The sequence below is a fragment of the Alosa alosa genome, chromosome 10, assembly GCF_017589495.1.
Source record: "Alosa alosa isolate M-15738 ecotype Scorff River chromosome 10, AALO_Geno_1.1, whole genome shotgun sequence".
Lineage (NCBI taxonomy): Eukaryota > Metazoa > Chordata > Actinopteri > Clupeiformes > Clupeidae > Alosa > Alosa alosa.
The window spans coordinates 2,561,879-2,587,753 of NC_063198.1; the positions used below are offsets into that span (position 1 = coordinate 2,561,879).

General features: G+C 40.9%; 1 protein-coding gene across 3 annotated transcripts in view; it reads right to left on the bottom strand.

The window, feature by feature from the left end:
• Window positions 1-2,559: 2,559 nt before the first annotated feature.
• The window catches only part of arhgef3 (Rho guanine nucleotide exchange factor (GEF) 3), a 31,034-nt gene continuing 7,718 nt past the window's right edge, over window positions 2,560-25,875 (bottom strand). Inside the window, exons 1-10 of one of the 3 annotated variants that reach the window (XM_048253772.1) lie at window positions 22,683-22,952; window positions 17,035-17,142; window positions 16,286-16,456; window positions 15,254-15,316; window positions 14,145-14,241; window positions 12,909-12,985; window positions 11,908-12,165; window positions 8,941-9,111; window positions 3,314-3,500; window positions 2,560-3,083 (exon numbers count right to left, since the gene is read on the bottom strand). In XM_048253772.1, the coding sequence (XP_048109729.1) occupies window positions 2,749-3,083; window positions 3,314-3,500; window positions 8,941-9,111; window positions 11,908-12,165; window positions 12,909-12,985; window positions 14,145-14,241; window positions 15,254-15,316; window positions 16,286-16,456; window positions 17,035-17,142; window positions 22,683-22,781 (1,566 nt within the window). In that variant the 5' untranslated portion in view covers window positions 22,782-22,952 and the 3' untranslated portion in view covers window positions 2,560-2,748. Of the gene's footprint in view, window positions 3,084-3,313; window positions 3,501-8,940; window positions 9,112-11,907; window positions 12,166-12,908; window positions 12,986-14,144; window positions 14,242-15,253; window positions 15,317-16,285; window positions 16,457-17,034; window positions 17,143-22,682; window positions 22,953-25,875 lie in introns of those variants that run through there. The other 2 variants (XM_048253773.1, XM_048253774.1) reach the window with 2 other exon arrangements.

Here is a 25,875-nt window from a genome sequence, read left to right on the forward strand (position 1 = left end):
CAGTTTAACCAAGCCTGAATTGTAAAAGAAAAATACATAGACACATAGAGCATACAGGACTACTGGTTGGTCTCATTTATTTGGTACTTTCCCTGTTATATTTCACAACTTTTTCCACCTAACTAATTGTCCATTGGCAGTCTAACACATATGGCTTCATGAAAATGCGCGACTCTTCATGTCATCTAATTATAAATATTCCCCAAACCCCTACTCTTGCACATTCTGTAACAATGAAACATGCACACCAGCCAATAGTAAGGCAGAAAACAAACAAAATACGCTGACTTAAGAAAAAGCTATCCCAAGAACAATAACATCAAAAAAGCATACTGTATTTATCTTTATGATCTTTATAGGTGTCGCTTGGTTGACTTTTTAATTTATTTTTTACATGACATTTAGCATAACACTGTATGGCTTGACAAGTCTAACAAAGTTTTATGGCACAAACACTTTTTGGCACTTTTTTATGATGCTAGTTGGTTGGTGGCTGGTTTGTATAAGCTACATTTGACAGAGCGAACATCCACTGGGAACATGCCAGCCTTTAGGGCTAAATGGCACAATAGACAGTTTGTTCACACACTCTGAACACCTTGCTCAAAGAGTCAATTCACAAGTGTTAATTAAGCTAGTTCACTTACTGTCATTAGTTTTAAAACATTAATCAAGACAAGGCACAGATGGGGGGGTTTCTAGAATGATATAGCCTACAGTGATGGCCAAAAGTATTGGCACCCATGCTAAAGTTGACTGAAAAGAGGAATATAAAATCATCTTTTGGAAATTGATCTTAAAGTGAAAAATGAGGAAATATCTAACCTTTAAGCACACCACTTTTCTTAGTGAATGAATAATGTATCATAAATAAATAAATGTTCTTCCTTAAAATACAGTGTGCAAATGTTCTTCCTTAAAATACTTAAAATATTCCCACCCCTATGTTAAATTCCCATAGAGACAGGCAGATTTCTATTTTTAAAGGCCAGTTATTTCATTTCATGGATCCAGAATACTGTGCATCATGATAAAGTTACCTTGGCCTTTGGAATTAAAATAGCCCCACATCATCACATACCCTTCACCATACCTAGAGATTGGCATGGGTGTTATTTCAGTTAGCCTATTAGCTGGTTTGATTTGCATTGAGCTCAATGAGCATCAAACCAGCTAATAGGCTAACTGAAATAACAGGGGTGGGAACATAGGGGTGGGAATACTTATGACCCCTGTATTTTAAGGAAGAACATTTATTTATTTATGATACATTATTCATTCACTAAGAAAATTGGTGTCCTTAAAGGTTAGATATTTCTTCATTTTTCAATTTCAATTTCCAAAAGATGATTTTATATTCCTCTTTTCAGTCAACTTTAGCATGGGTGCCAATACTTTTGGCCATCACTGTATACCTTACACCATTCTATGGAAAATACATGAAAAAGAACATGTGTACATCAAGCAACTCATGTTGCTCAAGCTTTAACAGTTCCCCTGTATTAGTGATATTTAACTTACTCTTCCTTCCTTAACTTTAGACATTTTACCACTGTGTGTGTGTGTGTGTGTGTGTGTGTGTGTGTGTGTGTGTGTGTGTGTCCGTTCCTCCATAATGTCTTGATACAAATATAGACAAATAGCACACTGATTATTTTCTGAACATACAAATTGCAAGAAGAAAATCCAGGAATGGGCCTTCAGCCAACTATCTGTGCTAACAGCTGATTTACTGTATTTCTTAGTAATTTTTTTACTGGTTGGTTTGCCTCACGTTTGGGTCCAAGTCACTTAAGATCACATTTCTTTTGTCAAAAAATACTGCTTCAGCTGAAGTCTATATGCTCTGCAACACTTCATGCTAAATATGCTAACCACTGATTTAACTCAATACAATGTTTTGCATGTTGATTTCATTGTGGACATACTTTTTTCAAACATTAATATGCATTTTTTACAAATATATTAGAATTTCATATATCCCCTAGAAGTCCATGGGGGTGCTGTTGTGGTGGGGACTGTGAGGACATAACTGTGTGATGAGGTCCTAATACAACAATGATCTTCATTTCCTCTACAAACACAATACACTGTAGGGCTACAAAAACACATGTGTACTGTAACTACCACAGCCATAACAACCCTCTTCTACAAACACCAGTAAGGACAAAATAGGAGATGGAGGGAGACAAATAGAGAGACAGAAAGACAGACAGACAAACATATGCCATAACCAGTTCATACAAACAGGGATGACAAAACTGAGAATGAAAAATAAAGGCAAGACAGCAACAGAAGTGCTTGCTAACCATGACTATAGTTCACCAAAGTTAACGGACTCTTGTGCAGCAATAATGAACATGTATATCGATGGATCAGTTTGGGATGAAGGAGGGCAGCAAATGGGGGCAGCCGTGGCCTACTGGTTAGCGCTTCGGACTTGTTACCGGAGGGTTGCTGGTTTGAACCCCGACCAGTAGGCACGGCTGAAGTGCCCTTGAACAAGGCACCTAACCCCTCACTGCTCCCCGAGCGCCGCTGTTGTTGTTGCTGCTTCACCTCACTGTGTGTTCACTGTGTGCTGAGTGTGTTTCACTAATTCACAGATTGGGATAAATGCAGAGACCAAATTTCCCTCACGGGATCAAAAGAGTATATATACTTATACTTACTTATACATAAATGGTGAAGTTTTAATCCCACCTTCACATCCTATCACAGTCTGTATAATCCATCGCTAACTGCTGATCACACTTCAGAATCCCCTGCCGACTCTGTGTGTTCTTTGGGGGCGCACAAGCCCTCACTGATGTCCATGCTACAATGGGAGTGTTCAGTGTCGTTCTGCTCCAGGCCTTCCATTGGCTCTGGGTGGGGGGGCGATGACACAGGCTCTGAGGACCTCAAGGGGGCAGTTGACAGCTGGGAAAAGGGGTTTAAGTCTCCGGCAGCCATGGAAGCTGCACTTTTGGCCTGCCGGATGCAATTGAGCCACTGCTGCTTGTTAAAGGCATCACTGGCCTGAAAGCAGTGGGACTGCAGCTGGCCCCCACAGCGGTATGACACTCGGAAGAAGTTCTTTGCTGAAAAATTATAGACAGAAGAGGAGAAATGAGGTTATGGATGGTCATTCGATTAAAAAAAAGTCAGTCTCTCTATAATCCCCCGGAAGTATTCGAACACACTTTCATAAAAAGAGGGACTATAATGCATTTGTCTCTAATTAGGGGTGTTTCCTGCCAGGACTGAAGAAGCAGACGAGGTGATGCAGAGAGGCTGCTGTAGGTGGGTGAACATTAGCCAGTCTACTCACTCCTGTCGTTATTGCTGAAGGCCCCCCTGATGGAGCCACCCAGGCGTATCTCTCCGTCCTGCAGGTCCTCGTACTCCAGCACACGCACAGGGATGGGCTGGCGGTACAGCTGGTACCACAGCTGCTCACTCTGGGTGATGGCACGTGTGATCACCAACACGTCTTGGAACAGGAACACATGCAGTTTCTGAGAAAGAAATAAAAAGGGACTTCAAGCCACCATTCTAAAACTAAGTATGTTTTTTCTGTATCAATGCAACATTCATCAGGCATAAATGTCACAGCAAAAGTACTTTATCGTGGATGTGACTATTGATGAAGGTAGATAGGCTGAGCCAAGTTAAATTGCTTTGCATGGCTGTTACAGTACTGTGCAACAGTCTCAGGCACCTTACATGTTTTGTTTCAGCAATGCTATATGGACCATATTGTTTATTTCTCACGTTCTTAATTAAAATATGACCAGAGAAAACAGGAAATAGGTACACAGGAAATACACATAAAATGTAGTTTTTGTTCTGATACCAGTCCAATGTCAGTCTCAAGCTACCATTAGATTTGTTGTTTTAGCAGTGGGCTTTTCCCAAATCACGGAAGAAACGTCGACGCAGCGCTATAGTAGCAGATAATCCGGCAAGTCTTATTTAAATAAACTCCTGTTGCACTTACAAACTTTCTAATGCCTCGTTATTGGACTAAGGTCATAGTTGTACTACTGCAGAAGTTTCGTACCATTCAGGGCATTATTAGTGGGGTAATTTACGAGATAAAAGTTGGTTCCATCACGACTGCAGAACGTCATTAGTTTCTGACAGCGCTACTCGACCAGGGTTCGACCAAGGGAAAAAAGGTTCTGGGAGGGTGTTTGGCTCGGGTCATGGTGCAAAGGACCTTAGGGTGAAATTACTCCGAACCATCGCTTTAAGTTACAGTTTAATTGGACCTGACTCAGTTTAAAAACTGGTTTCCAGCAGGTTCCTGTCCAGAAAATAGAACAAAGGTGTCAGCTTGTCTAATCAAGGTTATCTGAATAGAAACTTTTGGCCAAGCATTTTCCACTTAAGGTGAGCAATGAACTCCTCCAGCTCTAGTGTCATCATTTCCTTCCCATTTTGATACCAATGTGTCAGAGCCAGAACCAGTACCAGTACCAACCAGCTTCAGCTTCAGCTTGCGAGACTGGTCATTAAAACACTACAAAAACAACCAATCGAATGAATGCAAAAGACTAGAACCTGAACTAGAAATGTAGATTTTTTGTTGTTTTAGATTCCCTCTTCTGGTTGAATTCTCACTAGATGTACCAAAGTGGCACAAAATATGACCGTCGCTCAGTCCTGCATATTCTGTGTGTGTCTGCGTGTGTCTGCATGTATGTGCACATTTCACAACAAAACCTGTTAACAATGAACAATGAACCAGTGAACCTTGTGAGGAAATGGCTCTGTCTAAAAAGCCGCACAACCCGGGACATTCTTTTTCAGTCGCGCAAGAGCGAAGGCCTTGGAGTCCCGAGCACTGTATGGCTCTATACCTCCTCCAGGACAGCTCATCTGCTGAGCATGCTCCATAATGACGACCTGACGCTTAGGGAGCTGAACACAAATCATTGCTTCTACACCTACAACGGCGCAAGATACCTAACGCTTCCCAGAATGAACCCCAGTTCCTCGGGTTTAAATTGAAACAAAATGGAGAGCTCGACATCAAGGCCGCCGGATTCGGAGTGCGCTCCAACTGGCTAGATTGTGCGTGCGTGCCTGTGTCTGTGCGTGCATGCCTGCATGTGTGCGTGCGTATGCCTGCATGTCTACTGTGTATGTATGTGTGTGCATGTGTCTTTATGTGTGTGTTTATGCATTTGTGTAAGTGTGTGTGTGTGTGTGTGTGTGTGCGTGTGCGCGTGTGCCTCTGTGCGTGCATGCCTGTGTGTGCATGTGTATGCCTGCCTGCATGTCTACTGTGTGTGTATGTGTGTGTGTGTGTTAATATGTGTGTGTGCGCCTGCATGTGTGTGCATGTGTCTTTATGTGTGTTTGCGTGTGTTCATGAGTGCGTGTGTGCATGCAGTGTAGTCACTAAATGTATATATATATTCATTATTGTATGATCCCCCATGATCGGAATTCCACGAAACTTGGCATGCATTCAGAGGGTGTCATAATAATCCATAATGATGGTGACGGATTGAAAACAAAAAACAATGGTTCCGTGTCATCCTTGTGCAGCTACATGCTCAACAAGTTTCGTGCACCCTGGTCTTTCAGTGTCTCAGGAATCGTTGACACAAAATTACTGAAGAAAAAAATAAATCAATAAAAAATAAAAATCTGGAAGAAAAAAAATCTGTGCAGCGGTCATAATAAACAATACAGCAAAAATAAAACAGAAGATGAAAGAAATTAAAATTACTTTGCAAAAAAGTCCAAAAATATCCATGCAACCTTTGTTTTCTGACTAGTCTATTGAACCTCAAAAAGGCACTGTGTAAGAGTATAGTCTACCTGTAGTGAATTGAAGAATTTAAGTTACTGTGCTTTTAGATTTAACTGGCAGCCAACAGGGGGAGCTAAATAGATTGATATAGTAGCAACTTTTGGAATACCAGGCAGTGCCCAAATGTAATCAGTGATGTCTTAAAATAATCTACACGGAGGACAGTCTAAACATAGCTCAGGATTAAAAATGATCTGCAAAGAACCCGAAATGTCTACAAAATGACTCAAAATGTCTCTAATTCTGATTTAGTAGGGGGCCCGAATGTTTATACAAGCCAACATGGCTGTTGTATTTTGAAGTTGCTTAAATAAGAAGTAAAACAGAATTAAGAATTAAGAAGAGAGAATCACTAAAGCCTTTCATTTCAAATGAAATATGATGAAGTGCCAGCATGCATTTAGCACTCTGTGGTTCCATTAGAAGGCTTGAGTGCTTCTATATGCTGCCATAGACAGAAGAAGGAGGAAGAAGGAGGAAGAATGAATCAATATGGGATTATGGCATATGCAAACGTTTGGTCATCATTCCACCTGTATAGTCTCATTCATGAAGTCAAGAGGTTTTAGTAAAGCACTGACCTTTAACCAGCATGCAAAGCCAATTATATTAGGCACAGAAGGCTCCTCAGCCAGCTCATATATTTCCGGTGGCGCATCAGTTGTGTTGTAGCGGCTATTGGTTTAGTGTACCTGTTTATTTGATCTGGCTAAAGTGCATAAACTGAATTAATGTACACATTTTCCTGAGAAGAGAAATGATCAAACTCTTTTAATCTCCCTTTTCCCTCTCTGCTTTCACACAACATGAAAAACACAGTTGCTGCAAACTGTCTCACTCTTCCTTCTCTGGTATGCTGCTGTGTCTTCCTCCTTATCCCACCCTCCCTCACTCTTCCCAACTCCACCACCATGAGATGAATACTTTTTGGAGGGTCTTCTCCTGTGATTACATCCTCTCTGTAGCTGCTCCCACTGATTACTGCCAGGCCCATGCTGTGCAAAGATGGGAACTCCTCATTAAAACCAGCATGGAAACGAAGCACTGTTGCCCTCACTATCAGTTAACCAGGTCGGCGTCGCGTGGGTGGGGGGTGGGGGGGGGGGGGGGTAATGTCCCACCAGGTGTTTCCCATTTGCGTTTTGGACTGCAAAAAGGAACAAACGTGATTACAGGGCCGGCAAGTAGAGGGTCTGATAGTTTTTTTTTAGTTGTACCATTGGCACTCATGAAAAAATAAAATCAGTCTTCTCTATTATTAGTAAGTTTATGTGGGAACACAAACTATATGTCTGTGATGTGGAGAGAGACTGAATGTTCAAAGAACTCTTCGGGACTGTGATGTGTGTGGGAGCGTGGTTATGTGGATGATGTATGTGTGTGTGTTTAGGGGATATCCTTTGGAACAAGGATAGAGTTGGCTAGAGTTGACAGCTTACATAACAACAAATGAGCCATGAGAAGGGGTAGAGAGCAATGTGTGTGTGTCTCAGGTTTAACCTCATGAACTCCACTTCACCTAACCCCTTGGTCTATCCATCACTTTACACTTAGTGTGTCACACATGAATTTTAAAATGAGCAGTGTGCAAGTGTGTGTGTACAGAGATGTAGCAGTTATGTAACAAATTTAACCCATTAAACAGGAAAAAAAGGCTGCCAGAACGGTGAAAAATGATAGCGTCAACCTGCCTACAGTCTGAATATACTGCCCATTTTTTAAAAAATAACAATACCTCTTTATACTTAAAAAAAACTAGAAGGACAATTATCCAGTTCCCACAACAGTTGTTTAAACGCAAGCTGACATACTGGTGTTCCATTGGAAGTTTTCCTGACAACATGACCCTGATATGATTTGTGACAACGACCACTACATCTCTATAGGTGTGTCTGAACTCTGAGTGTAAGAGAATGGGAAAGCACATTTTAATATATGGGCGTGCCACCACAAAATGAGTCCAGTTTGACAAAATAAAAAATGGGTTTATTGGATATTCATAATCCACAGACCTTAGGGTTTAAAACAAGGGTTCGTTTGTTCAATTCCGTTAAGCCAACCCAGAGAAATTGGCCAAAATGTGAAAGCTATCCTCATCTCAGCAAAAAAAGCAAGTTTTGAGAAAACCAGCTTTAATGTTTGTGAAGTATATATGAGCACATTATGTATATTTCCTCTCAAGTAATTGCCACAAGACTATGCATCCTGATGAAGTTCACTTTGCCTGTGGAATTAAAATAGCCCCAGTGCTGTCGCTGTCAATCTCTGTTGTCAGTTCTCCAAAGAAATCCGTAGCCAAAGATTGAATTGCTTCAGAATCTCTATGGTTTAATCCGAAAAGATCCGAACTACACAGCGCAGCTTCTAATGCTCCATTCACACAGGCGGTAAAACTCATGAGGCATTCATATAACTTGTGAGGTAGTCTATAATGTTCGATCAACTTCTGAAGATGACAAGGACAAAAATAGCCTAATGCTTAATGCATAGCCTAATGTTTTTGCTTTTAAATAGGCCGGCAACTCCAAAACATATTGAATTAGACCAGTCAGGTGCAATCTCCGTGAGGAATCTGGTCAGCAACAACTTTTTAGGTGGCTGTTTCTTCTCCTAAATCTCATGGCTAAAATAGAATATTTCTTCAGAATAATTACGAGTGGATAGCCTATTTATGATGACTTTTTGAAGAGGTCAAAAGCAAAAACATGAAGTTATCAGACCAAAGAAAACGGAAACTTTACTGTCCTCATGTACAGCAATCGTCTGAACGAGGAAGCAAAACATCAACTTTTTTATCCAAACTTTAATGCGCAGTCTACACATTTGGCCTTCAAAATCATATTTCTAGGTCATTTTACAGTAAGATATGTCAATGAGTGATAGATAAGAAGTAAAGGAATGTGTTAATGGTTAGAAAATACATATTTTAGTAATTTTTCGACCCTCTCTGCATTTAATCTCAAAATGGATTTCCACGACACTGGACTTATTTCGTCGTGGCACGCCCTTTATGCGGAAATACAATCCTGTGAGTCTTCGCCTAAGTCCATAACACTGTGTGCTTGTGAGTGAGACAGAGAGAGAAAGAGAGAGGGGGACAGAGAGAGAGAGAGAGAGAGAGAGTAACTCACAACTCCTTTGTTGTTCTTCAGGTCACCATGGCAGGTTAGGATGCGGGAGCTGTCAATCAGCAGGTCTCTTTGACTGTCCTCCAGGTAAAGAAGACGTTCTTTGTAATAGCGGCATTCTGACTCCCCTGTCTGTCCATTGATCTCTGCTACAATATTCTGGATCATGTTCATCTATAGAGGACAGAAGAGACATGGGGAAGGAGAAAAGGAAAAACATAATCTGAAATAGTTGTACATAGTGGAAATGAGGGACACGAATGGGAGTGGTGCAGGTTCGCAGATTTTTATTAAAATTATAATATTTCCCTGCTTTCTTTGACATCACAATTGTAACATATGTGGTCCAGTTTTATTTTTAGAAATTGTTGATATAATGTGTTGAAATGTTGTAGTTAAAATAAATCAATTAAAAAAATTTAAACTGAAAGATGTTTTGTGCCAACAAATGGCATTTTTGCTTTTTTTTCCAGTTGTCATGGTGATCCTAATATGAGTCTGGTCATTAATAACAAACATACAGTTATCCAACATAATCACATTTTTTTAAGTACACACACATGTATGCAGAAAATGTCAAGAACTTACGCTGATCGTAAAACTACCCATTTAAGCAAGCATATCTGAAAAAGTTGTCTTGTAGGGTGTAGTACAGTATATTTCAACATGTTAGTATTTGTGTGATAGAGGTGACCATAAAGGTTGCTTTTGAACAAATTATGGTAGATGTGTATATCCCACACATCTGCTTCAGGTGTTAGTAGTTGTTTAAGTGTGTGAGTGTGGTTAAAGAAGCACTTAAGCAGATTTGCTCTCAGGGTCCCCCAGTTGAGAAGCGCAATAATAAACAAACTAAATATGCGTCTTTTGCTACAATGTATGAACATAACTCTGATATAATATAGAGGGAATGCACCGACAGCAGTCTGTAGAAAGAGATCTCAGAAATCCTGTAGCATTGCAGTATGAAATCTAGACGCACCCTAGTGTCTTTAATTTGCTGCCAGGGCTAGTCTAGCAACTCTCCGTTGGCTTGCGAGCTGGAAAAATTAAACTTCAATAGGGCCAATCACATCGTGTATAGAGACGTTAGGCGGGCTTAACATAATGATTGATGGCAGAGTTGCAACAGTTTGGCTTGCATCAGGGATGCAAACAGAGGTATGGTCAAAAAGGAGTGAGATTATCGAAGCCCACGCCCCCACAGGAAATATCATATAATTACATTTTGCCACCACCTCTGCCATCCAGGGCTCACCCTATTCACACAAAAATGTTCTTTATATGAAAATACACTGTCCCAGTTCCTTCCCTTATTCTGTCTGCTGGGGCCTGACTTTGGCTGCTAGCTGGCTTGTCTTGACAGAGGAGCTGGGCCACACTGGGTAGATATGATGGTAGCCACTCTCTCTGTGTGTATAGCACTCTGGCAGTGATTCAACAGAGCATGCACTCCCTTGTTAACATAATTAATCTCTTTCATGCAGAAAGTACATTTGGCATGTCCCTTTTTTTCAATTTTTTTTAAAAAGTCTGACATTTTGAATTTGTGTTTGGCTGTCTTGACCTCAATCTCCGTTTCAACCTGTAACCAAGACCAGTTCCAATTTGTTTTACAACCCTCATCCACTTTCTTAACTGTTAGTGCCTCACTCTCATCAAATTCTCTCATTCTGCAAATGAAAAGTTGCATATATTAGCCATAGTGTTACCCTAGACCTGACAGTATCATAACAGAGTGCAAAATAGTTCACTTCACTTTGCCCCCTTTCTCAATGCGCCCCAAAATAACGTTCTTCTGCACGAAAATGTACAGTTAAAATGTATCAACAGTAGTGCGGTCTGTCTGTTAGGATAAGCCCACACATCAGTTTCTCGCCCTTACGTGGTAGGTGTCATTGAAAATAAGTCAGTTCGTCACTTGTCACTTCGGGTTGCATTTGCGAAAAAGCCTAGACCAGCGGCTCATGGCTACTAGACGTCAACAAGCTGCTAGCCTGAACAAGTACGTTACCATTAGGCTACACGTTGGAAAGGGGGTAGAGTTGGATATAACGTTAGGCTGCTACTAAAATATTACAGGACAAAATACTGCTAGTCTGTCCGGAACTGAACTAAACTGACTGACGCAACAAACAAGGTTAAAACAAAATCTAACTGTATTTTTGCTAGCCATGTAAAATGTAGCGCTAGTGTGCTACCTAGCACTAACCTGGCATAGTTATTGTAAAGACTGTAATAACACATTAGGACAACCTAAACATTACACAATGCAAATGGTAGAAATTATGTGATTAGAAGACATCAAATATGGTTAATCTTACCTTTCTTGCGAAAAAGACCAGGCGCGACACAAAATTACTGGATCCCGGACTGATAGATGTAACGTTAAATCCTTGCAGTGAAGTGCAGCCCCGTAGCAGTAGGATAATGGTGCGCAGCAAATGGGATTTTTACGTGCGCAGCTTTTTGATTTAGTGTTGTCTTACACTTCCTATGTTTCATGGATTGTAACGGTAGGCTATGTGTTTATGTAGTCATTTTAATACAGAATTAACTTTGATAAAATTATAATCAGACACTTCGACCCCCCTCCTAAGAAAAACTCATCGGATCTGCACGATTCACACAAGTCCCCCAGACAGCCGTGAAAAAGGCGGCATCCGCCAAAAGGCGCGCCGTTTGCATCCCTGTTTGCATAGTGTTCCTACCCCAACACAGAAAGTTGCTTGGTCGGTAATCGCCTATAGAGGGACACTAAAACAATGACAGAAGTGCCGTTCGTCATGTTATGAGGTTATGTGCCATCAAAATGATTTGGGAAAATGATTTTGGAAACGTTATGTTAAGGTAAAAAGCTCTTAAGGGTGCCTTTAAGTGGACAGTAGTATACTCACTGCTTCCTCCAGGTGCATTATGTTAAGGTAAAGAAACTCATAAGCGAGCCTTTAAGTGTACAGTAGTACTCACTGCTTCCTCTAGGTGCTGGCGGTCAGGGTGGTCGTTGGGGGTGTGTTTGAGGATCTCCTTCAGCAGGAGGGGATATTTGACAAGGCGGCTGCGTGGGATGTCCAGAAAATTCCACAGGTCCAGTTTGCGGCTAAAGGGAGACTCTAAACAGCGCTGCAGAAAGTCATGCACGCGGTGATCCTGCTTCTTATGGTCCAGCAGTGCTTTTGCAGCCACCTGGTTACTGCAGTACATGTTGTATGAGTCTAGACATGGCAGCTGCAGAAACAAGTGGAACAAACAAACAACAAATAGGCAGAGAGACTGAAGATGGTCTTTCTATTCATGGATTTCATTAGGTCCCTTGCCACAGGTGTATAAAATCAAGCACCTAGTTTATGAATGCAGACTGCATGGTGTAGGTGCTTGATTTTATACACCTGTGGGCTACGCAATCAAAAGTTATACAAAGACTCATTTTGCGGGGGAAATTTGTAGCTTTTAAGTTATAGGTCACTAGCAGGGTGAGAGCTGCAGTAAAAATGTGACATCAATGGTCTCACTAGCATTGTGAAAGCAAATGCTGTAAAGACACTTTTCTACCACTGTGTTGGTTGAATCCTGCATGGTTTTTGCTGTACATTGGACTTTCCCCTTCAAGTTACAATTGTTCTTGGTGACTGTCCCTGACATGTAACAAAGGCGCTTAATTCCATTAGATGAAAATTGGAGAAGAAAAAAGGCAAATGTGCTTGAACTACTGAAGTTAATGTAGAGACCAGGGATATATGAGAGGCAAGAGGGGCAATTTCCAAAAGGATCAATAAATGTCTATCTATCTATCTACTGTATCTATATGGAGGAGGAGTATGGAGAGCTGTGTCCAATTTACCACAAGGTTTGATAGACAGGGATAGCTGAGAGTCAATGCATTTAGCCTGGAGCACTCATTGATGTAAACATCCCAGGCCTCCCCCCACCCCCAACCACCCTCAATACATGCATGTGTGTGTATGTTTTACCCAGTCAACAAGGATGTGTCCCACATGCTCTGTAGATCCATCAGACTTGCGGACTTCCCTCAAGCGACTGAGCAGATCTGAAGGAAAGAAAGACTGATTTTCTGACCATGTCTGTGCTGGTAAGACCAAGGGCCCTATTTTCGCCGCCTGGCGGAAAGCGGATTATTATCCCAGCACAAAGTTTATTCTTATCTTATTCTTATCTTTTTGAGCAACGTGCCAAGGGATGTGGCAATTAACGACCTAATGAGGGGTCTGGCGCGTTGTCTAAAAATCGCTATTGTACACTACCTAAAATGCATTACACCACTGACCAAGAGAAACCTGGTCAGAAGTCCATGGTGAGTTGTTTATATGTTATTTTAAGAGCCCATTATCAACAGTGAGTGCACACTGCTGCATGCTTCTCATCCACGAACACGCACCAGTGCACGCACATTCATGCAAAACATTACAAATTACACGATTACAATGGGAAACATATTTAGAATAAAGATATTACAAAATACATCTCACAATGAGTAGTTATTCACCATCTGCAAATTGGTAATGACGGATAAAAGTGATTAGGCGAGAGGCGAAAGGCAAATATGAAAATATATACAGCTGAAGACGCACTGTCACGAGATGTAAGCAATTCCTCTTCAGTATAAACGTTTTTTATTCAGTCATTCAAACATTATTGGTGTAAGTGTTGCTTTTTCCAGGCTATGTTTTCGATGGTAACCCATTGTCAGTCAATAGTGAAAGTAATTAACTGTGTATAACTGTTTTGTCATTGACTAACACCAAGGTGAAGTTAGTTTCACTTTGCCAATGAGTTCAAATAATAGACGAGTGCAGATGCGTGTAGGCTAAACTCTGCTAGTTTTCAGTTAAACTTGGTTTAGTGGAATACCTGTTCTGGTCTCGCATGCAAGCAGATTTCTTCAAATGCGCTGCTGACTATCAAAATATCAATGTGCTGTTTAAAGTTGCGCTGCTCGCTGTTAAAGGCAATGACAGATGTCATTCTCATTGGTTTAAATAATGTTACGCCCAAAACACACCCATGACTGGTTAAGAAACATAAGGCCCACCTTTTTGCACCAAGCGCCGGACGTTTGATAACGTTTTATAACTACACCACACCCAATGTGGACAACCCACAAGATCTGTTTCAACTTTTCGCCAGTGACCATGCCTTTTAGACTGTCATGATAGGGCCCCAAAAGTACCAGTGTCTATGAATCTCACCTTCGTGGAGAGGAATGAGAGAATCCAGTGTACCAAAGATCTGGTTCAGTTCATGTTCTGTCATGATGGACAGCTTTAGCATGGGGTCATGGTATGCCTGCAGAGGAGGGGAAGAGGGACCTATGGCTGTTAATAATCACACATACACGTGCATCTCAAAAAATGAGAATATCATGGGCAAGTTATTTTTTTCCAATAAAAAGTGAAACTTAGATATAATCTAGATTTATTACACCAAAAGTGAAATATTTGAAGCCTTTTTTTGTTTTCATCTTGATGATTACTGTTTACAGCTCATTGAAATCAAATATCCAATATATTAAAAACATAGAATAAGGAATTTATAATACAGAAATGTTGAGTTGAGAAGAGCTCTAATCACATAATTAAGTAAAATACCAGCAATGGTTTCTTGAACCTTTAATCTCTCAGTCTGGACAGAGCAATGGACTTTTCTACGATATTCAAAGCGAAATGCTCACTAGACAAACACACTAGATAACTTAACACACAGGTCCTGTACATCAGGGGTTTTCAACCAGTGGTCCGTGAGGACATTGCCAGTGGTCCCTGACCATGGATTCAGTAATGTAGCAATGTGGGAATCAGTATTTTTATTCAGTGGAGGTCCTGGGGTTAAGTAATTAGTCAGAATGATGGTCCCTGAAAATTTCACAGTATGAATTGTAAGGTAAGAGGTGGTATATAGCCACCATGGTTGATTCTCATAAAGTTATGAATGGCTACTTTATAAATTAGAACCAAAGCATATATTGAGCACTTGTGGTTCACAATGCACTTGACTTGTGATGACTGGGTACTGGTTAAATTTGTTGGAAATATAATACATGTAATGGCATCGCTTCACTTTCTCCTTTTAAACCCATGTAAACCCATGTTTAATATGCACTAAGAGATATAATCAAACTAATCTATAATCTAAAATAATACCTCCTAGTCCTTTCTGACCCCACCATGCTGTATATGATTTCAAAATGATGGAGTAACAGGGATTGCCACAGTAAGTGGTGGAGTTTGGGGTCTGCCATCCCTACTGTACTAAAGGCCTCGGAAAGAGAAGGCAAACTAATTAGAAAAGCAGATGTAACCTTCTTGGCAAGTTTAAGATCCTCAATCAGGTCTTGTTCCCCCTGAGACAGCTCAAAGATGGCCTGCAACAGAAAAGCAGGAGTGTATGAGAGAGTGACAGAGGGTGAGCGTGAAAGAGACATTCACAAGAGAAGTCATTATTTCAAAACAAAATGCATGAAGGTGAAACTCTGATACAATTAATTTCATCTATAAATTAAACCTTGGAGAAAGCCATATTCACAGTAAATTGTCATATATCTGAAATGTTGAGGTGTACAATTCAAAGGGTGAAAGACAGTGGGCCTCATTCACCAACCAGTCTAACCAAGACAGAAAGCAGAAACCTTGTGACCTCTGGCAAACCTAATACTTCCCAGCAGCTGCTCTGGCTTTGTCCACAATGTATTCCATGTCCTTTGAAGTCTGCCTGGTTGAAAGGAAACTCAGTTTGGGAGAGGGGGTGTGCGTGTGTGTGTGTGTGTTTGTGTGCATGGACTAAAATGAACGTGCTGAATGCTACTCTGTACTCCTACTGTTACTTTTGAGATATCGGTGCTAAACATGAAAACAAGCAGAATCAGACAACCTCATTTGTGTTATTGTTCTGCTAACTACTACCAGACTATATTGACTAAAATCATTCCTGCTCAGACAGTGGTTGGGTTGCTCTCCAGACAAAGCTCCAGGTAAAACTGCTTTTTCTGAGCTGCCTGCATAATGATGTGACAGTGACAGGCTATGTGTCTGAACAAGAAGTTCTGATTAAGCTCTGTGTGTGCCAATATGTCACACATGTTTGAGTGTGCTAATATTTAGATCTCTCTGTGTGTGCGTGTGTGTGTGTGTATGTGTTGTCTATCAATCTACAGTTGCCAGGAACCAACGTGCAACAACCACTTTTTTTGCTCTGTTTTGAATTATCTTTTGAATGATCTCTTTCTTATGTGCTTATTTCATTTTCTCTTTTCTTTCAAACTTCTTTTCAAATGTTGCTCTGTGTCCCAATATACGAACAAGCTTTTCCTCTGGACAGATGTCTCGTCTCTCACCTCCTGCCGCTTGATCTCTCTGGATGAGAGCATCTGGTCCAGACGTACGTCAAAGGTTTCGCTCCATAGCTTGCTGTCGCGCCTTTTGGTGACTGCTGGAGGGGCTTGGCGACTCCATGGTCGGGGGGGCACAGTCTCCGGCCGACTGTCACTGCGGAAACTGATGGACCGCTAAGAGAGGCCGGTGGGAGAAGGGAGGACAAATAGAAAGACAACATAAAAATGAAATACTTGGCTGAGAATGTAAGTTAGCACGAACTAGGGATGCAACGGTACAGTGTGCCCACGGTGCGGTATAACGATACGGTTTCGGTATTTTAATATAAAAAAAACACTGATTTAAACAATTAACCTTATTTTGCCTATAGACAAAAAATGGTAGTGTGACTGACTGACTTGGCTCAGTTTTTAGCCTAACTATAGGGTAGTTTTCAACTGCTTTGTTCAAACTATCAGTGGAGAGAGCTGATAAATAGACAGACACAGACACACAGAGTGATGCTCTTACTGGCGCACACACACAGGATTGCATTTCCACTGTCCTTTCCCATTTTCTTACACTCAGCTCACACATGCCATTTGCACAATGGTGAGGAGATAGCAGCAAGAGCAATTTTTGCAACAGAGAATACTATCTGAATATAATATTCTAATGGAAGTACTGAAAGAGAGATGGGAGAAATGTGTGTGTTAGAGAAAGAGAGAGAGAGAGAGAGAGGAATAGGAGAGGGACAGTAGGCTAAGCACACCTGCAAAGTCTGTCCAATGCGTTTGAGGGGAGCAGCTTTGACCGGAGGGATGAGGCTGGCCAATGAGGTGACACGTGAGAGTGGCTTTATGCGCTTGTTGCTGGGCTCCTGTATGAATAGAACAACAAAACAGTCAGAGTAAGGTTCACACGTGAGGCCGACATGATCACACTTCTAAGAGATCAAATTCTTTTGGTGTTGCATTCGCCATGGGGTAATAGTACGCGCTTTCAGATATAGCCTAACCTCCGGAGTATATTAGCCTGGGTGTTCCCATGCTGCCTTGCGCGCGATTTGATTCACGCTGCTAAGGCAGCCTGGAGACCATGGAGCAAATTTTCGCCTGAGATAGGGAACCAATCACAGAACAGGGGGGAAAGCAAGACGATGATGAGCTATGCACAGACGCATTTGATAGACATCCGTGGCACCCAATAAACGGATCTGGGCATTTTTTTCAAATACGAGAAAATGAACGTTTGGTTCCCAGACCACGTCTCATTGAGAAGTGGTGGCGCTAGCCAGGCTAGGAGTATATGCGGAGGTTTGTCAAATGGAGGTACCCTTCGGATGATTCAGATATGATGCTAACCTGCGGACCATAGGGTGCATTCAAGGCACTTCGGAATGACAAGGACCGTCCCCGTGGCTACTTTGTTTTTCCCACAGCAAGTGTTCATGTGCTTTGCCGTCGGAGTGTGTGACAAACACGGATGCCACAACAAAGGTTAAAACATACACTCACTAATCCTAATTAAACAACTGTATTTGCTTATAATATAGTGTAAGACGTTTGTGAAAGAAAGATATGCAGCTTTCAAGTGACAAAAACAGCAGATTCCTAAGTTCACATTAAAACTGTTGAACATGAAAGACCACATGGACTACAAACGAACTACAACGTGACGACAAAAGTGATGACGAGCCCCTAACTGGGCAAAATCCAGAGCCATAGAAAAAGATTTGCTCTGGCATCTTGTTTCTTCTGCTGCAACTATAGCGGCTGCATTTCCTGTTTCCAGCAGCCAATGCTGTGTCTACTCTGGCACATAGGCTCTGGCATTGCAGCAAATCATCCATCATCATCGTCATTTTTTTACTTCTGACGTCAGACGTAAAGTTTTTGCGCGTGGCACACGTAAAAATATGACGTCTGACGCTCAGACGTCTATTTTTTACTCCTGAAGAAGTAAAAAATCTACACGTGGAGGCGTTATTTTGACAGACGTTATGTCCTAAACGGCTTGCCATACGAAAGAAACGTCACCAACACGGCTTGCCATACGAAAGAAACGTCACCAACACGCCCTCTCACCAGGTGTGAATTTTAACCGCATGTTCTACGCCTCGTTCAGACACAGCACATTTACATAATGTCCGGAGGAAATACTAGGGGGGGAGTAGTAGAACAACCGGCTAAATTCGGACTTCCCTATGACCGGTTATGTTTAACATCGGCAGAACCTCCGGTCTTACACGTATGTCTGAAAGTGCTTAGTAATGAACTGTTCAAGTCAATTAAAGCAACACCAAAGAGTTTTTTGTACCTTAAAATAATGTTTCCAAAATTGTTTCCTTGGTTCATCGACTCGTAACAGGGTGAACGGCACTTCTGCATTCGCTTCGCGGCCCTCTATCGGCTGTAACCGCACTATGTAAGTTTGCCAGATCGGGTAGCGGGTTTGTAGTTCGATGGAATGAGACATAAGAAACTACAAATTTGACTTCCATGATGTCGCAATACATCGTACTTTCATAAAATCATGCAACATATTCTACCTTGTCTATGGACATCGTTATTTGTAAAGCCATTGCTGGATAAACAAATAGCGTGCGTGCGACAAAGGAAAAGTTCTTTGGTGTTGCTTTAAGGAAGGGATAATGTATAGAACGCCGGTCATTGGGAAAATAAGTCATAGTCAAATACTTGCCAAAACGGAAAAAAAACTCCACGATATGTCTCTTTACATTATTTGTTACCGTTGCGTTGTGGCTTTTGCTGAGAAACAAATAGTTTGCAACACATGCTGAACTTGAATCAAACATTCTTTAGAACACAGCTGATCAACCATCTGTCTTCACTTTTAAATGAAAATCCATTGCCATTGACAGCGGTTAATATTTAGAGATCCTTAGACAAAAACAATAACCGGTAGAAATTTGGGAAATCCCATTCAAGTCAATGGAGCGTTCTACTAGCATTGTGAAGAGCCGTATAATAATAATTATTACAACATCTTGCCAAAGGACTGCAGTACCAAAATTAGCCACCTGGCTAACACAGGTACATGTTGACAGAAATGTTGATTGATGTGTGTTGTCCATATAAATAAATAAATGAAATGAAACAGCATGAGCAGTCATGAGAAGCTGCTGTTGTTGCAGGCAGCTCACTGCGTCGGAGTGTGTGCTTCACCTCACTGTGTGTTCACTGTGTGCTGAGTGTGTGTTTCACTAATTCACGGATTGGGATAAATGCAGACCAAATTTCCCTCACGGGATAAAAATAGTATTTACTTATACTTATACTTACACTTATCTTATCATCTTATCTGCTAACTTAACTTCTCTGAGCATGTAGCCTCGAATGCAAAATCATTTTGGTTTGTTCTTTACATTAGGAAGATCAGACCTTATATGGCACAACTTCTAGTACAGGCCATGGTCATCTCCAAACTGTAACTTATGTAATTCGCTGGGCGGCCTGCTTGTGTAGTGAGATGGTTACTATTGATTTAGAATGCTGCAGCTGGTCTTTAAGCCAAAGAGGACACATGTAACTCCTCTCTTAGTTACTCTATCATTATTACTTGGCCTATAGGCCACTTACTGGATCTTCTGATGAGAGTCTGTTGTGTGGAGCAGCCATAAATGCTAGATCAAACTCCCTCTTTTCCTCTGTGGTTCCTCGTTGGTTGAATGAGTTGCCGCGTGCTCTGCATTCCTGCGATAATTTCGTGGCTCTTACGATTTATGGTTTGTATGGTATTGTTTATTTTCAATATTGATCGTTGATATTGCATTGACATTATTGTTATTACTGCTATTTCTTAATGTAGTCTTACCAACTTTTTACTGTTGATTTCTAACTATTGTATTGTTTTATGTTGTAAGACGCTTTGGACAAAAACATCTGCTCAATTCCATAACCATAACAAATACAGTACAATAATAATGAGTGATCTGAGATTTGTGTATGGATTTGGCTAGGTAGACTATACCTCCGTGCTAGTATGCATAGTCTCATTTAAGAAGATGAAGGTGCTCTGATATTTAGACAGGGAGGGAGGGAAATGGGATGAAGTCTGTAGTCTTTCACAGCAGCTACCCATAAACTAAACAGGTCATGCAGGCCATTATGAATGAGCCAATAATGAGGGCAGCATGCAACTCAACTCTTGGGGTTGGATAGTGCACAGTCACACACATACTGTACACAAGAACCTTAACAAAACTACTTAACATTTCATCTCAAAGCCATTCATTTTTGACTTATACAATCAACCTGTGCCATGCTGAGAAACATGTTTCTTAGTGCACACACTTCTGAGTGAAGACCACACACTACTCACACAGATGTCAGCACAATATGACATCAAATCAATGTTAGCACAGTGGCCAAAGTCCCACCCCATATGTCTCTGGTTTTGCACTTAAAGATGTTGAGTTGTATATAATGCTTACATAACAGTGACCTCAATGGCTGTCACGCAGATAGTGCATAATGTTGTCATAAGACAAGCAGATTTTGCCATGGGGGTCACCCTATGGACAAGCAACTTGATTTGACAGTCATGTGATTAGACCATTTAGACAGTTCACCATTGTAGACTTTGCAACATGACGACATGCAGGCACTGATCCACAAACAACCTCTCAGACTGATAGCAGGCAAGCTCTTTGTGGCTCAATACATTCCTAATGCAGGGCTCAACTTGCCTCCCAGAGCAGTGTTGTGGCCTGGATTTGCACTGATCGATAAATATGTGTCACGTGCGTACATACAAGCTAAGCTAGCCTACCTAGAAAGTTCTATCCCCAGATTCACAATCACATACATTAGCATTTACTATACAGAGCCACCAGAAAAAACAAACAGAAAGCTTATAGCTGGTGAAGAAAGTGTAGTTTAAAGTAGACACAATTGTAAATAGATGAAAAAAGCAACAGACAGCAAACTAACTTAACTAAAACTAAAGAAACTTAAAACAGGTTATGACTGCAGAGGTGCTGATATGTTCAATGTGGAGGTAATCAGAAAATTGTAGGGGTTTCTTTTCAAAAGTTTATCAGTTTTCAAAGAAATGCAAGATCACTGACAGAACAGTCAAATTAATCACAGTATAGTTTTGTCTGTTTTACTGCTTTTTGCTAAGCAGACCCAGCACTTCATACACACTAAGACCACCCTATCTGGGAATGTGGACTCACATCTTGCAGACTGGCCTTATGAACCCATTTCTTGTATGGCAAGGGACAACAAGACGTGACTATGAGGACGCTACAGTGGGAGGCTACTGGGCCTCCCGAAAAAGCTTACATAATGCTACCCCACTAATAACAGCTGAAGTAATGTTATTGTACACCTGAAATCTGATGCAATGCATTTTACTTATTTGTATTCCACTTCTTTCCATTTACCTGCATTTACCTGCATCTCAATGCACACAATAAATCAAATCAAATCTTCTTAATAAGATCTATAGATTTGCATATAGGCAGACATTCCTGCATGTCATGAAATCATGATCTAACTTCACTTGTTTCTTAATTGTTGAAAATATTGTGGCTATAACCAATTGGCATTCATATTATTCATATAGTAAAGGGACCTTGGATGCCTTGATAGGCCCTTTATAAATAAAACACAAAACTGGGGCTTAATGTGTTCTTCTTTTCTGATCCCCGATGCATTTTCATCAGCTCAGGGAGTCTCTGTCTGACCCCTCAGAGAACAGCCGGGTTCTGCTCCACCTTCCCTTCAAGGAGGACCAGTGTTCCTATGGCATAGCACCAGATCATCTAACAGACAACGAGAGCATTATTCTCTATTATTTGATCGTTCCTGCTGCTTGGACACTGTATCACTTGGGCACTCTAAGCTCTAAGCGTGCTCTATAATATAAAACCCTAAACCAGCCAGGCTTCTGATATCCTGCACTCCATACTGCCATACTGCCAGATCTTTATGAAACTCCTGTATGAAATAGGCCTACAACTTACACACCTTTGTAGATTCTGGTGTATCCATGACCACCACAGCCTTACTATTAAAAAGTGATTCTAATTTGGATATTTGTGAAAATACTTCAGACACAAAACTATTTAAAATTAATCCAGTATTATTTAGGCCTATTTGTAAACATCCTGTGCACGCAATACATGTAACACGTAATACTATCAGAACGTTCAAACACGCTGAAATACTTTCTGGACACTGACATAACAAGATGAGAGGATATGTAGCCCAGGCTACTACAACTGCGCTCCGTTACTGTCAGTAGCCTACCAGCAGGTTCTGTCAACAAAGTCGAGTGTTGGTCTATTTGCAAAAAGTTTGAATAGATACTGCTATATGCATAGATATGTATATAAATGTAACCCTCCAGACTGACTTAAAGCTGCGGGAATTTGCTTTGAAGGCATACCTCAACTTCTTTGGCTGGGCTGCTGCTCAAGGTTTGCACCTCTATAGAGCAGTTGGCTCTGTTCAGAACGAGGTAAAACGGGTAATCCTTGGCCACCATGCCGTTTCCGTCGTCGGTGGATATGGTAGAAGCAATTGTTGAAGGACAACCGCAAGCTAACCTGCCAGTCACTGTGCCCGCCAGCTCTGCGGAGTTTCGGACCTCCGGTCTAGTCTACGCCTGACAATGCATTCCGTGTGTCCCGCGTACCTTCGCTCGCCAGCCAGACGCTACTACAGCGAGCGCTTGTTGCAGCAAGCAGGTTAGAGACACCGTCCAGATGGCTCCACATCTGCATTGCCTACTCAGCGGAACTTTTGGAAGGAGGAGGAGAGGGCGCCACATGCTGGACCAAATTATGTCACGCAAATGAACATGAACTGTCGTCGTGCTAAGCAATGTAACGCTACAGTTTCACGTCCAAAGCAACATGATTAAGCCCATTCATCGGTTCAGCGACACAGTCAAGGTAAATTGCAAAGACCACATTTGATTAAAAAAGTGTGTGTGTGTGTGTGTGTGTGTGTGAGAGAGAGAGAGAGACAGTGTGCAAGAGGGAGAGAGAGAAAGAGAGAGGGAGGCTTTTAATTAATGGATTGTGTAGGCCTAACTGTCACAATGTTATACATTCATTCATATAGGACAACAATAAATCCTCTCGTGCATAGCTGAGTTATTCATGTCGGCCTACTGTCATGAGTGCTCTTTAGTGGTCTGAGTGAAATAAAAGAAATATCTCAAAATCTCCATGTCCTTATGCAGGCTTGCTCCAGCAGACAGGAAATTGGTCCCGGTTTTAAGAGGCTTTGTTCTGACCAGGCTGACAAGTTCCTGTTATTGTGTGCCCTAAAGGGAGCTAATTTACCCCCAGCAGTGTTTTGCCTCCAGTCATGTGTTCCACTGTAAACAAACATGGACTGGACCTCCACTATACCAAACTGACTGATAATAAATATTAATTTGTGGATTATATTCAAATGCCATAAAGTAGCCTACTCACATATGTTAGCAGTTCAAATATGGATCTACACTGCATGTGTATGTTCATCAAGGATTTGTAGACATACACAGAAACAATTGTAAACATGGTATTACACACTACAACCATAACAGAATGTCATCTTCATAAAAGAACATTTAGGGAGTATCTGAATATGTGGTGGTAGACAACAATTTAGTTTGTCAATACAATAGACATACAATATGCACAGTAGCTCATTAGATCACTGTAGGTTAATCAATTAAAAAAATAACTGGTACTAGTTTTACCTAGACAATAATTTCAATAAAATGTGAAGATACCTGTAGAAAACTATATCTTGAAATCGTGAAATGGTTTTCATGATAAGCTCTCAGTGGACTTTCTACAACTGTCAACCCTTGCATCTTTGTATCTGGTAATATGGTAACAATTTCCCATGATTGCTTACGCACTATTATCCGGCTTAATGAGCTCAAAATTCAAAACCATCTCACCATTTACCAATGTCAAAACAGATACATTTCCCCAAACTAAAAAAAAATATATTCTCCTTATACATGATTCAAATTTGACAAACTTTTATATATTGGAGCAAAATTCTACACACAGACTCCCAATATAACTGGCTATGATTCACATTAACAGGTGAAATCCTGGCCAAATTCAGTTAATATGACACATACAGTATGATTTCTTCATAACTGTGTGAACACAACTCACATGGAATCTGACTTTCTCTATTCTGATTTGGGCCTCTCCATATGTGGTCTTAAACATGGGTGTAGCACAAGATCCTGGGCCCTATGCATAGGCAGTCCTGATGGGCCCCCATGCCCCCCCATGCATATATTTCAGACTTTTCAAGGGCCCTCTCCCCCCTTGGGGCCCTGGTAATCAGTCCCACTTTTACCCCCAGTTCGCCCCTGCCTATAGCACTTTTACCCCCAGTTCAACACCCCTGGTCCTAAATCTGATACAGGTCTGAAATATGGATAAACACACACCATTATACAGCCTGCAATTAGTTACTTAGTTACTGTAATCATTGGAGTTATAGAGAGTAGCAGTGTCTGATCTTAACTTGACCTACAATACCTGATATACCCTCTTCAAAATCACTGACATAATATATCTCATAATAAGTCTTCCAAGTGCCTTACTCTGATGATCAAGTACCTTACTATCCCATAGGACCCCCATGTGAAGTGCAAACAGGACAAAAATGTTTACATAAATTAACATTTCCCCCAGGCAGGGACAGGCTGGGACTAAAAAAAGGCCCCAGACTTTCTTCCGCATAGACCATGTACATGCGCACACACACCCTTGCTGTCTCACATACTTTGCTAGTCAAGACATCACATTCAAAAACAGGTGGTCACATTTGACAAAAATGCTAATTATTGATTGGGTGCTGCTGGAGAATTTGGATCCCATGTCATAAAATACTTTTGGGCCTCCCAAAGGCCAGGGGGGTTCGGGGGGCATGCTCCCCCGTGACAAACATGTTGAAAAATTCTTCTTAAATGATTTTTACTGGTGAATTCTGTGGAAACTATTGATAAATTGACTTGAAATATATTACATGTATTGATAGCATATTTCAATACAGTCTATAAAAACCTACACAGGTTGTTATATTCAACTAATTTTAAGCAAGTCTATTGGGAGTTTAATCTCATCACATACTACACCAATGGAGTAAGCCTAGCTCCTGAGCAAGCTTTGAATAATGTAAAGGTCAGGTCACACCTGTTAAACTCACCTTAACATGTCATTTACTGAGGGTAGAAAAAATTCAATCTTATAAACCTTATCTCATAACCTAAACAAAGCAACACTATCAGACCTATGTTTTACCTCTAGTCTGTAGGAAAGGCAGGGGTAGTTCACTGCAAATAACCCCTTATAACATGTAAATGATCTGTTTACGTGTTATATTCTTGTTTTTTATTTAATCTTGTTTTTTATTCATTTAATTAAATATTTTTTTTAAGAATGAAGAAGCCTTTACACTTTATGGGGACTTTTAAATTGAAAAGGGGCTATTGTGAGACTGACATGTCATGAGAAATGACATGTCTTTCAGGGCAGTCAATAGGGATTGTATAGGGGTCCATGCCAGGGTTATTTAATGCTAGTTAACTTCCACAGTGGCAGGATAATCCAAGA